Source organism: Salmo salar, chromosome ssa13, assembly GCF_905237065.1.
Source record: "Salmo salar chromosome ssa13, Ssal_v3.1, whole genome shotgun sequence".
NCBI lineage: Eukaryota > Metazoa > Chordata > Actinopteri > Salmoniformes > Salmonidae > Salmo > Salmo salar.
In genome coordinates, this window is record NC_059454.1 from 28031696 (window position 1) to 28046065 (window position 14370).

General features: G+C 41.0%; 1 protein-coding gene across 1 annotated transcript; it reads right to left on the reverse strand.

Annotated features, from left to right (window-relative positions):
• Positions 1-40: 40 nt before the first annotated feature.
• Positions 41-9456, reverse strand: LOC106566800 (microtubule-associated protein RP/EB family member 1). Its single transcript, XM_014135209.2, has 7 exons — positions 9130-9456; positions 8174-8297; positions 7829-7974; positions 6873-7065; positions 6428-6525; positions 6135-6287; positions 41-2905 (listed from the first exon to the last, which is right to left on the reverse strand). Exons 2-7 carry the CDS (start codon positions 8292-8294, stop codon positions 2855-2857), a joined length of 762 nt encoding a protein of 253 aa, XP_013990684.1. The 5' UTR covers positions 8295-8297; positions 9130-9456; the 3' UTR covers positions 41-2854.
• Positions 9457-14370: the final 4914 nt, after the last annotated feature.

A 14370-nucleotide genomic window follows, 5' to 3' on the forward strand; every position in this document is an offset into this window, starting at 1 on the left:
GAAGAAAAAAAATGAACAGCCAACAGAAGTGGGAAAAAAATAAATCTTGAAATACTGTTTATAAGAAACTTAATTCGGCAAACATGATTTAAGTAAATCAGAAAACATAAGATACATTTCCCGCTGAAATACAATTCTTTTTTTTAATCTAAAAAAATAAAAAATAAATAGACAAAAAAAAGAGAGCAGAAGGTGGCACAAGGCCCACAGTGTACCAGAATGTCAGCACAGATTGAGTATGTCGTCACAGGGGAGATCTGATGAGCACCACTGATCTTTCACACCCCAAAAACACAAGAGCTTCAAGGGCTCCTTCCAATAACCACACTAATCATTCAAAATATCTAGAAAATAATACAATCAGGAACCAATAGCTAACAGGGAGTTGTTCGATGGTTAAAGGTCAAGATTGTCACAAGGTTAGATTGAAACAGGCCATTGCGGGGGTTCTGCCTTGCATATAAAATGCACTTTACCAAAACAATTTCCACGTTCCAGACTGACTACATTGTAGATGTCTGCCAGATCTCAACTTCTGGGTAAGTGTTTAATATCTGCAAACCACATGATATAGCAAACTGATAGACTGCGCAGTCGATGACGATGCACACAACCATTGATTGTAGACTGCTGGAACATGACCCATGTTTAAGACCCAAATACCCACACATACATATATACATAAAGAATACAAAACAAATTAAAAATAACTAAAAAAAAATATACAAAAAATAAAATAAAAATCGGCCACCAGGATAGTTTAGTCATCAAACAAGCCAAAAAAAATAATCTAATAAAAGGACAATTATGTTTTTAAACTATCACTCAAAACAATGTTTCTGGACTCAAGGTCAACAGTCACAATGATCATCTCTGTGTCAAACATACACATTCATATCCCAATACATTTTGAAAAACTGTTGGATGTGGCAATCTCAAAAAGTAGACAAATTAAATTAGGGTTGTGGTCCTGAAGAACACAACGAGGACCAAAACGTAATTGAAAAAAAGAAATAATATTACAGCCAGGCATCCTAATGCATTTCGGAAGGTTTTTGCACGTCATTCAAACTTCCTTCATTGCCTAGAAAGGTCCCGTTTTAGTGCCAGAAAACTGAAGTACACTACAATGGTTAAATCTATGTGCAGCTCCCACGTGGACTTCAAGCCAATTCATTACATATTCAGCACCAGAAAATCCCCTTCATAAAAAACTACATGCAAAGCTAATGCCCAGCTATCAGCACAACCAAAGTATGCTATAGATAACATTGTGGCATTATTGTTCAATTTATTATACACATTATTTAACAGGCCCTGCAAGGAGGCAAGACTTTGGACTTGTCAGTTATGTACTTCTAATTAATCAGACAGGTCATTTCAGCAAACAGATGGGTGGCACCAGTTAGATTAAGTACACCAATAAGTTCAGAACACTTCAAATGAACCATCAATGATATACAAATGTAAATTGGCCTTTGTCAGAGCATTGTATTAACTGGAAGACTGAGAATCTATTTGCCAGATTCTCTAGACTTCCATTCAGAGCAGCAGAAAAACAACAAAAAAAACGATAAGATCTGAAATGACAATTCTTTAAATCAAATTACAAACATTTGCCAAAAAGAGAGTACAAAGTCACATATGTAGGTTATGAAAGGTATTTAAGAATAAGGCAATTCATAAACTTTGAAAATCTCTGATATTCCAGTGCAGAGGCTAGCAGTTCTATTTACGTATCAGCGTTTTGGGCCTAGAACCTGTCAATGGTGCAGTGGCTACATAATCAAAACAGATTCAAATGCAAGACAGGAGTAAAAAAAAAAAAAAAAAATGAAGGTAGAAAATAGAAAAAGTCACATTTTGCATTCCTTAAGAAGATGCATTAGACACTAGAGCTGCTAAATCAAGTTAACTTCATCCCCTGCCAAGTGAACAATTTTAAAAACAAAGTGGGTAATTTGGGATAAGCTTGGGACCAGAGAGTTCGTGGCATCCACAGTGCACATGCCTTCCAACATCCAAGAGACAAAAAAACAGATAAATCACAAAGTATTCCACCATAAGCTTGTAGTTTCTAACATGTTACTTTATAAATATTGTCAGGTTGTTATGAGCCGTCCCGAGAATTGCAGCCACACTAAGAGACGTTGACCTGAATCTTTGAGAGAAAAAAAATGCCACTTTCCTGGAATAAAAAGGATTGCACCATTTAAAGAAAAGGTTAATCTCCAAACAGGAGGAGACTAAATGAAAGTAGTGAACACAATTAGGTTCGAGGGATATGAACAGTTGGTTAGTAAAGCAAATAAATGTCCCACGATCACTACATTAACCAAGTAGAAACTCAGTGATTTAGCTCTGACCCAGAAAACAATTGCTACACATGGCAAAGAGTGATAATTTAGGAAACAGGTAAAATAAGAAAAATACTATGTACAAAAGTGAGTGCAGGTTCAAATGAACTTGTAACTCCAATTCCCGGAACAGACACAGAAATTGAGGGGGAAAAAAATAAAATAAGTGATATCTTACAGATGGACAGTTCACTCTTCTGGACCCAAATAGAGCCAAAATGGCTGCCTTCTACCAGCATGAAGCTGATACGGGCCAATGGGATGACCCAGAGAAGGGCTTTCAGAAGAGGTTCTTCACACCCGCACCTCTTATTTCAACTTGATTTTACAGAAAAATGTTTTTTAATATACAGTCCACTCAGACCACATAACATGATACATTTCTGGGGGGGGGGGGGGGGTCCTTGTACGTAGGGTGAGGATGGAGATGTAGCTGATTGAAGGGGTTTGGTGGGTTGAGGGGTTGTATTAAAAGCTGCATGATCCAGTCTTGAACGTTAGAACTCCTCCTGGTCCTCTGACTCAGCGTCCGGTATGACAAAGCCCTCCTGAGATCACAGAGACGGATGAAGAGGAAGATATTAGAGGTCGACCGATTCATCAGAATGGCTGATTAATTAGGGCCGATTTCAAGTTTTCATAACAATCGGTATTTTGGGCACCGATTTCTCTTTTTTTTTTACACCTTTATTTAACTAGGCAAGTCAGATTAAGAACACATTCTTATTTACAATGACGGCCTAGAAACGGGGGTTAACTGCTTGTTCAGGGGGATTCGTTTTTGCAACCTTCGGTTACCAGTCCAACGCTCTAACCACCTGCCTTACATTGCACTCCACAAGGATTAACAGGCTGACTACCTGTTACGCGAGGGCAGCAAGAAGCAAAGGTAAGTTGCTAGCTAGCATTAGACTTATAAAAAACTATCAATCTTAACATAAATCACTAGTTAACTACACATGGTTGATGATATTACTAGTTTATCTAACGTGTCCCGCGTTGCATATAATCGATGCAGTGCCTGTTAATTTTCATTGAATCACAGCCTACTTCGACAAACGGGTGTTGATCTAACAAGCGCATTTGCAAAAAAAGTACTGTCGTTGCACCAATGTACCTAACCATAAACATCAATGCCTAACAGGAATATTTAGACTTAGCCACCCATTAGATAAAATACGGAACGGTTCTGTATGTCACTGAAAGAAAAAAACTTTTGTTTTCGAGATGATAGTTTCCGAATTCGACCATATTAATGACCAAAGGCTCGTATTTGTGTGTGTTTATTATATTATAATTAAGTCTATGATTTGATAGAGCTGTCTGACTGAGCAGTGGTAGGCAGCAGCAGGCTTGTAAGCATTCATTCAAACAGCCCTTCACTGTGCTTCAAGCATTGCGCTGTTTATGACTTCAACCTGGGTAGGTATAATTTGTGGAACGTTCCAACAGGAATCTATTCCAAAAACTTCGTAAATAACAAGGTTTCCAAAAAACAACGCATACAAAGTTGTATAGCGGCAGAATAAGATACCGGGTAGGGAGTGGTCTATTTCATTGCGTTCTTCACTCATCACGTTTATTCCGAAAAATGTCTGTTTGCCTATGGACAAACATTAAGATTAAGCTACGTGGTGAGTTGAAGCCTATTCGGCAGCTAGTTAGCTAGGTTTGTATGCGTTGCTACTTTGTATGCGTTGTTGGTTGGCAACCTTTTACTTTACGTTTTTTGGAACAGATTCCTGTTGGAACGTTCCACAAATTATACCCACCCCTTCAAGCCTATCAACTCCCAAGATTAGGCTGGTGTAACCGATGTGAAATGGCTAGCTAGTTAGCCGGGTGCACGCTAATAGCGTTTCAAACGTCACTCGCTCTGAGACTTGGAGTAGTTGTTTCCCTTCCTCTGCATGGGTAACGCTGCTTCGAGGGTGGCTGTTGTCGATGTGTTCCTGGTTTGAGCGAGGAGAGGGACGGAAGCTATACTGTTACACTGGCAATAGTAAAGTGCTTATAAGAACATCCAATAGTCAAAGGTATATGAAATACAAATCGTATAGAGAGAAGTAGTCCTATAATAACTACAACCTAAAACTTCTTACCTGGGAATATTGAAGACTCATGTTAAAAGGAACCACTAGCTTTCATATGTTCCCATGTTCTGAGCAAGCCACTTAAACATTAGCTTTCTTACATGGCACATATTGCACTTACACCTTCTTCTCCAACACTTTGTTTTTGCATTATTTAAACCAAATTGAACATGTTTCATTATTTATTTGAGGCTAAATTGATTTTATTGATGTATTATATTAAGTTAAAATAAGTGTTCATTCAGTATTGTTGTAATTGTCATTACAAAAAATACAAAAAAAAAATTGCTTTTTTGGTCCTCCAATTATCGGTATCGGCGTTGAAAAATCATAATCGGTCGACCTCTAGAAGATATCCGGTTAGATATTAGGTTATAGGACTCTACGTAGCGGAAAGACACTCAAATTGAGATCGAAGTCTGGGTCAAATAATACACTACACGTCCAAAAGTATGTGGACATCCCTTCAAATTAGTGGATTTGGCTATTCCAGCCACACCCGTTGCTGACACGCACACAGCCATGCAACCATCATAGACAAACAGTAGAATGGCCCGTACTGAAGAGCTCAGTGACTTTCAACATGGCACCATCATAGGATGCCACCTTTCCAACAAGTCAGTTCATCAAATTTCTGCCCTGCTAGAGCTGCGCTGGTCAACTGTAAGTGCTGTTTTTGTGAACTGGAAACGACTAGATTCAACATCGGCTCAGCCGCGAAGTGGTAGGCCACACAAGCTCACAGAACGGGACCGCCAAGTGCTGAAGCGCGTTTTTTTTTTAAGTCACCTATCCTCACTACAGAGTTCCAAACTGCCTCTGGAAGCAATGTCAGCACAAGAACTGTTTGTCGGGAGCTTCATTAAATGGGGTTCCATGTAAAGGAAAATCCTAACGCTACACCAGTCAATAACATGCTAGATGATTCTGTGCTTCCAACTTTATGGCAACAGTTTGGGGAAGGCCCTTTCCTGTTTCAGCATGACAATGCCCCTGTGCACAAAGCAAGGTCCATACAGAAATGGTTTGCCGAGATCAGTGTGGAAGAACTTGACTGGCCTGCAGAGAGACATGACCTCAACCCCATCGAACACATTTGGGATGAATTGGAACTGCGACCCATACCTAATCACCCAAAATCAGTGCCCGACCTCACTAATGCTTGCGGCTGAATGGAAGCAAGTCCCCACAGCAATATTCCAACATCTAGAGGAAAACCTTCCCAGAAGAGTGGAGGCTCTTATAGAAGCAAAAAAAAAAGGGGGGGACAGACTCCATATTAATGTCCATGATTTTTGATACTTTTGGCAATGTAGTGTACTTTTCAAACACTTGAGTGGCGTTTGATTTGGTTTACCTGGTATAGAAGGCACCAATGGAATAGTCCCAAAAGTGCAAAGTACGCTAAATCAATCACACTAGTGTTGACATTTATTCGACGCAGGTCTGATCTAAGCACGCATGAATTTCGGACAGAATGAACCAATCATGCGTCGCCTGTTTGAAGGAAACTGCACAAGCTGTATGAGCATACTTTAGCATTCCGTTTGAGCTACATACAGGCCATTCCACAAACTGAATTTTAAGAAGGCATCAGCAGTTGTTTGAACCAAAACACATGGGCTCAAACCTAAAAAAGCTGAAGTGACCCGTCGAGGATCTGTGTAACGTTGACTAAACTCACATCTGTGGCGTAGAGTATATCCACGATCCTCTGCAGTGTGGGATCACCCTCTCCTTCCTTCTCTTGGCAGATGAGCTCAATGTTCCTCAGTTTGCCAAAATAAAAGTCCCTCTCCTTCTCCATGTCCTGGATGGTGGACTTCAGTATATTCACCTGGGAGGAGGGAGGTGGGCAACAGATGATACAACCTGTATATCACTGAACTTTGGCTAGAACTTCAGTCAAACCAATTGTTATTATTTCTCACAAGACATGGCACATGAATTCATGAATGGAAGGATGGATGACAGTACCTCCTGGATGAGTTCTGCCCGCTCCTCGTCACCTCCACCAGCCCCTGGTCTCCGCGCCATTTTGGGTGCTACCTTGGCAACTGCTGACCGCTGGGGTGCTGAGGGGAACAAGCAACCAGTCAGAAAAGAGATGGGGAGAGGTTGTTATTGACAAGCTCAGTAGATTTAAGTATGGAAAGACAAATCACCTCTAGACTGCTTACAGAAGCCATTTCTTGCTGCTAGTCAGTATTTCTCCTACAGTGTTTCCATTCTCCCCTCCAAACTAAAACAATTTTGATTTTGTTGCTTTCAATTGACAATTTTAGTTCAACAGGTCTCAAGATGTTGATTTTGGGGCCTTTGTGCCCCACCTAGAACCTTCTGTAGGGGAACCACTCCTAAAAATAATACTACAGTGAAAATATATATAAAACCATTGCACAGGCTCAGCCACTATTCTCACCAGTGTTGAGGATTTTCTTGGGCTTGTTGAGGGCCGACATGGCGGGGTTGGACATGGAGTCTTGGCCCTGGCGAGCCTCCACAGGGTCGTATTCTTTCCCATCATAGTTGGCATCAAAGAACTTCTTGAACCACTGCACAAACTCAAAGTTGTCCTGGAACTTGCTTTTTATCAACTTGTCAACAGGGATGATCTTGGGAAGAACAAAGCACCAGGTAAGTGGATTCAACACCACAAAAAAGGGTTAAATAAACACTAGTGGATGTGCACATCATACACAGTTGATTTAGACTAAACATGCGTCGCAGAGGTAGTGACTACCGTTACAAACGCTGTCGGGATGTGGATATAACACACAGAGACTAGGACTGCCCATTTCTAAGGGACTTCGTCATGACACTGGATTGGAGAAAATCAAAACTCTCGCTCTGAAGTGTTTTGCTCTCTGTCTCTCACAGACAGGACAGCTCTTCACTGTGCAGTAGCCGAATCCAAGAAATACGCCATCTAACTACTGGATGAGAACCAATGACTAACAGAGTAGAGACTGTATAGGATGCCAACAGTCCTGTCTCTGCGGGCACAGGAAAGTCAATATCAGTGAGCCACTGTAGAGGTCATGCTAGCTCAGCAGTAAACACAATTAGCAAGCAGTGGCAGAGAAGTATACAGCAGCTGACATCATTGGTACACACACAGACAAACCCACACTACGGGCAACTCAGATGTGTAAATCCAAATGAGAAGGCAAAGATTAGGATTAGAGAACATGCCGTTGTTGAATTGTTATCGTGTTACAAGCCAACACATGGTAAAAACAGGAAGCAAAAGGATCAATAGATGAATATGCTTCAAAAGCAACTAGCTCAAAAATATAATCAGCCTTGCAAATAGAGCTATGGATGTAGACTAGAACCTAGGACATGCTGAGAGGGAAAATGGAATTGCCTACTTACTTTGTCAACATCCATTCTTTTGAAGCCAGCTTGCAAGATCTTAAAGTTGTGAATGAATTCGTGCTCTAGTTTTGCAGCAAATTTGACTTTCTTCAAAGGCACACAGCCGGGGAAGAGCATGTCCATAAACTGGCAGTAGGCCGCACCTTGAGAAGGGGTCAACACAAATGGTAATTAACTATTCCTCTTTGATCACATACTGACACTAAAGGAAAGTATGCTTAACCTTCAGGCTACATCAATTAAAGGATTTAATTTCATTTTCCCTAACCATATAAGCAATCTCCACCTTATGAAGTAATGCAAGAACAAATGCAGTTGTGCCATCCATAACCTGCCAATTACCTGAACATAACAGCTCTATCTTAGTAAGGTTGATCTGTAACGATTCGTTGATCCATGCAAGCATGTCATGACGACTCAAGTTGTCACTGCACACTGAGGTTGAGTAAACGTTCACAGCCATTTTCTGTTGAAGCACAAAGGAGAAATGTTGATTTCAACTTCATGTCACGTTAGAAAAAGCACACAGGTGATTATTTTTTATTAGGACATTTCTATGCCATATAATCATGTCAGAGATACAACAGGTTGGGGGGGGGACCATTCCTGAAACGAAGGGAAATGATCATGGTCAGGGGAAGATGAGTTGAAGAAAGCTGCAGCCAGTTCTGCTAACCAGACTGAATCACTTCTGAACACTGGCTAGCTAGCTAACTATATCAGATAACTTGGTAGTTTAGTTCAGTTGGACTAGCTTTCGCAACGTTGGGTAGTTAATTTAGACGTATTGGTGAGTGGAAATTACGAGGATGGAAGTAAGCATTGTCTTGCAGATGTGTAAGCGAACGGCGGTAGCTACCCAAGTTAGGTAGCTAGAATGGCCCTGAAATTACTATCAAATAAATGTGCCAACGTTAGCTAACGTTGGCTATATCATGAAGTCTGCTTGTAATGAAAGTTATCTAGCTAACGTTAACTAGGTTGTCATTTTCAACCTAACAGCTAGTTTATCGCGCTAGTAAAGACAAAGTAATGTTAGATAAATACGTTACATATTAATAGTGCGCAAACTATCTGTAGCAGGCTTATACTGGGTGGCTAACTAGCTGGTCTGGTAACATTTCCCCCCGCCCAACTCAGTCATGCTAGCTAACTAAACCCCCATATTCCATGGGCATAGCGCTGTACATTCAATCTCACCCCGGCCTCTGCGCCCCATCCATGCCATTGCCTAACTAAATGCTAGCTCGTTAAATTACACGTTTTCAATTGTAAATATTGCTGTATAGATGACTTACCCTGTTTTGGCGTAGGTGTTGCCAATATATTAATTCAACAGACGTCAATGTTTACTGCTCTCAGCTCATTCAAGAAATCTGCCGGCGGGGTGATTTCTTTAAATGCAACTGCGTGCGTTTGTTCTCAAGTCAAACAACGCCACGACGTAAAGTCTAGACGTAAAGTCAAGACGCAAAGTCTAGACGCATGCTGGAGCTCACTGGTGGATATGGGCAGAGATGGATAACTGGGTCCAACGAGAGTGTCGAATTTAGTTATCGAAAGATGTCATGGATTATTTGCTACGTGTGGTTTATTTGATCAAATATACGTTTCGTAATGCATATTTAGGTTGTTACGAGTGTACTGATATAAGTAGGACACGTGACATCCCAGCAACTTTGAGAAAAATATAGGAGTTGCCTGATAACGCACTCGTATCTGCCCTCATTGGCAATAATGGTCCCACCTGTTATCGCCTCCTCCCAACTGTCTTCCATATTTCTTTGAATACATTTATTTTTTATTGTTAGAGCGCCCAATTGAGTACCTGGTCAATATAATGGATAATCTGTCACATGGGGAGCGGCTTGGGCGAGACTAGATGTAGTGCCAATCAACCATACCAAAGACAGTACAGTATGAAGACTAAAACTGCTTCTCCAAAATAAATCCCCGAATGGCTAGCTAAACTAGCCGTCGTCTCGCGCCGAACTGCGCACATGTGCAGAATCAACCGCACTCTCTCCCTTGGTATTACTAGCATGCTACAACCTAGCTAGCTAGTTTACCAACTCCACCTAGCTGCCACTGTGTGTTGTCAGCTAGCTTACCAACTCCACCTAGCTGCCACTGTGTGTTGTCAGCTAGCTTACCAACTCCACCTAGCTGACGCTGTGTGTTGTCAGCTTGTCTTACCAAACGATGGCCATTCGTGCGTATTTCGCATAAATAAGCCTACGATTAAACATGATATCTCTCCTGCTCCAGCCCTGTGGTCATAGCTAGGCTCTCCCGAAATTATTTTGTGGGTGCTGTACAGCTCCTGACAGATTATTGTGGCTCTCTACTCTTACTGTCTATTGTGGTAGCTGTTGTATACAGTTTCCGGTTACTATTATATTACTTAATTTGATGAATTAGTATATTGCATAACAAATATTTATATTTTTTAATTTGTGAAGGTTGAGGGCCTGGATTTCACAGATAATTTACAAGTGTTCGACGTTGTTCGCCAGGACCCACCCAAGGCGACCAAAAGAGGGACAGGCCCCACCCAATGTCCGATGACTCCAGACGGACGCTGAGAAAGCACCCAGTAGCTCTTCTGCAACAATTCCAGTTGAATGCATTGGTGAAGGTACGAATGTTCCAACAAGTGATGGGCATGCTTGCTGGGTGACACCATTAGGCCTGCTGTCTTTAAGGCCACTACAAGTGTGGATCAACGACCTTCGTGTGGAGGAAGAGAGCCTACCTGATTACAGGTGTCCCTCTCGGATAATTTCCGGCAAGGCAGGAAGTAGTGACAACCAACGCTTCACTAGCAGGCTGGGGATCAGTGTGGCAACACAGGTCTGTACGGGGAGAGTGGTGCCCCCGCTGGAGGAAAGATCACATCAACGTGCTAGAACTTTAGGCAATTTACCTAGCCCTGAATCACTTTCTGCCGGTTCTCAAACACAAACGTCTTGATACGATCAGACAATACCTCAACAGTGTTCCATATCAACCATCAAGGGAGAACGAGGTCTGTACGGTCCCTACAGGTGGCCCAACAACTCTTGATATGGGCCCTACCACATCTGGCCTCCCTATGAGCCTACCACATCTCTGAACGAGGTGGCAGACTTCTTGTTGCGACAGAAATCGCCCCTGGGTGACTGGAGACTTCACCCACAAGTAATGAAGATGATATGGCAGTGGTTTGAAACAGCACATTTAGACCTGTTCGCCTCAGAGCAAACATCCCACTGCTCCCTCTGGTTCTCTCTGTCAGAGTCCAAGAGCCCCTTGGGCATGGACGCCTTAGCCCACACATGGCCAGAGGGACTACTGTATTTTTTACATGACATAGGGTTGAGCGTTCTGACCTCACAACGGCCGTCAAGCACTTAAGGTAACTAGATAAAGTTAGCTAGCTTGCTAGCTACTTCCAGGCACAAATGAGAGAGAACCTCACTCTGACCATTTTACTCGCCTTATCAGAGCTGTTTAGGCTGTTTTCATGTTATCTATACGTTGGTGACTGTAACTGTGCTGCTGGAAAAAAATGTAATGACTTTTTTTTTTACTGACACCGGTCATTTTCATCTGGTTTTGCGAGTTTGTAAATTCATCCATTTTTTGGCGCTCTGGCACCCTCGGAGTAGATAGCCAGAGTGAATTTATGATTGGTCTGGAGGGAAGCAAAAGTAATTCCGCTACCCAAGAATAGCAAAGCACCCTTTACTGGCTCAAACAGTCGACCAATCAGCCTGTTACCAACCCTTAATAAAATAAATGTTTGACCAGATATAATGATATTTCACAGTAAACAAATTAACAACAGTTTTTTAGCACTCTTATAAGAAGGGCTTTCAACATGTATGGCACTTAAATTACTGATGATTGGCTGACAGAAATTGATAAAAGATTGCGGGAGCTGTTTTGTTAGACTTCAGTGCAGCTTTTGACATTATCAATCATAATCTGCTGCTGGAAAAACGCGTTATGGCTTTACATCCCCTGCTATATTGTGGATAGAGAGTTACCTGTGTAATAGAACACAGGGGGTGTTATTTAATGGAAGCCTCTCCAACATAATCCAGGTAGAGTCAGGCATTCTCCAGGGCAGCTGTCTAGGCCCCTTAATTGTTTCAATCTTTACTAATGACCTGCCACTGGCTCTGAGTAAAGCCTGTATGTCTATGTATGCTGATGACTCAGTACCTTACAAGTCAGCTACCACAGCAAGTGAAATCACTGCAACACCTGACAAAAAGCTGCAGTCAGTTTCAGAATGGGTGGTAAGAAATAAGTTAGTCCTAAATATAAAATGTAAAAAAAAACGAAAAGCATTGTATTTGAGACCAATCATTTACTAAACTCTAAACCTCAACTAAATCTTGTAATTAATAATGTGTAAATTGAGCAAGTTGAGGAGACTAAACTGCTTGGAGTAACCATGGATTGTAAACTGTCATGGTCAAAACATATTGATGCAACAGTAGCTAAGATGGGGAGAGGTCTGTCCATAATAAAGCGCTGCTCTGCCTTCTTAGCAACGTTATCAACAAGGCCAGTCCTACAGGCCCTAGTTTTGTGGCACCTGGACTACTGCCCAGTCGTGTGATCAGGTGCAATAAAGTGGAACTTAGGAAAATTACAATTGGCCCAGAACAGTGTAGCACAGCTGGCCCTTAAATGTACATGGAGAGCTAATATTAATAATATGCATGTCAATCTCTCCTGGCTCAAAGTAGAGGAAAAATGTACTTCATCACTACCTGTATTTGTGAGAACTATCGACATGTTGACTGCACCGAGCTGTCTGTTTAAACTACTAGCACACAGCTCGGACACCCACGCATACCCCACAAGACATGTCACCAGAGGTCTCTTCACAGTCCCCAAGTCCAGAACAGACTACAGGATGCGCACAGTACCAAAAAGAGTCATGACTACATGGAACTCTATTCCACATCAAGTAACTCTTGGAAGCAATAAAATCAAGTGTAAAAATCTGATAAAAATACACCTTATGGAACAGCGGGTACTGTGAAGAGACACACACACAGGCATACACACACGCACATGATAACATACGCACTATATGTACACATGGATTTTGTGTTGTAGATATGTGGTAGTAGAGTATTGGACTGAGGGTGCACACTTAATGTGTTGTGAAATCTGTTGTGAAACTGCTTTAATTTGGCTCGACTCTCAGCAACAGCTAATGGGGATCCATAATAAATATAGCTAGTGGGGTGGCTTGCTTCCTCTTCCGTCTTTTTTATTACTACTTTCCACTAGTTACCTCAGCATCAAATGGCTATAAATAAAAACAAATCATGAAAACAATTTTGTTTTTAATCTTTACTAAGGTTAGGGTTAGGTTTAAAATCACATTTTAAGAAGAGAAAGTGAAGAAATAGCCGGGATTAGAGTGCTTGGCCATCGAATCCCCGAGCTGACAAGGTAAAAATCTGTCGTTCTGCCCCTGAACAAGGCAGTTAACCTACTGTTCCCTGGTAGGCCGTCATTGTAAATAAGAATTTATTCTTAACTGACTTGCCTAGTTTAAATAAAGGTTACATTTAAAAAATATATTTACTACAGGCAACATCAGGTATTGCAACATGGTAAGCAATATTACATTTCTTTATGTATAAACAGATTTCTTTACACTTTTGCTTTACACCATTTATTTAAACTTTACACCTGTGGCACTTATGCTGGTTATTAGTACAGGCATCAGTGTTGGGGAATAGTGAACTACATGTAGATCAACTAGTAATTAAACTATTTTTCAGTAGGTTTGTGGTTGTTAAACTAAATTCAAATTTTGCTTTAAGTAGTTTATTACTTTTTTGCCATGTAGCGCTGTAGCTGACTACTGGAACTACATAATACATTTTTTATATATAGAGAAGAAAATATGGGGGAAATAAGCAAACATTGTCTTTCTTTTTCAGCAACAGAATTGCTTAATTCTCACTTGAAACATAGTTTTGTGTTTAATATGGCAAATTACACATTCTTGTAGTCTATGACATTTCAGATTGAGATATAATTTGTCCTGAAGTAGCTTGGATGTAGTGAACTACTTTTTCAAAGTAGCTTAACTGCTAGTGTGAAGTATTTGGTAGTTTGGTGTACTAACAATTACTTGCATGATTCCCTCCAATCCAACATGGGGTACGATAAACTGCTAAAGTTGTATTTCAAACTTAATATCACAGTGACTTCATCCGTTTCAACCTTTTATTCTAGAATCTAGATGGTTGTAATGTTGTCAGCAAAGGCTCCTCTGTGCTATGAAAGGGCCATTTCATCTGAATGGGCTCTTTTCACAAAAGGCTTGACCACAAACTACACACTTACAAAGCAATGTATGCACTAGAGGTCTTCTTGGATGAAAAACACTGGTAGTGTTTATTACTAGATGTGACAATACTAGTCTCAAGAACAATCAGACCCGAACCCGATTGGACCCGATTGACAAAAAAATACATTGGAGCTCATTATGATGAAAGACCAGTGGTTGTTCCCAGTGC

Excerpts from the sequence above, each read along its gene's own strand:
- LOC106566800 (XM_014135209.2), bottom strand. The coding sequence starts at position 8,294 with ATGGCTGTGAACGTTTACTCAACCTCAGTGTGCAGTGACAACTTGAGT. Across the intron at positions 7,975-8,173 it reads GATAGAGCTGTTATGTTCAG|GTGCGGCCTACTGCCAGTTT; the intron begins GTAATTGGCAGG and ends CCCCTTCTCAAG. Across the intron at positions 6,526-6,872 it reads CAAGAAAATCCTCAACACTG|CACCCCAGCGGTCAGCAGTT; the intron begins GTGAGAATAGTG and ends TGTTCCCCTCAG.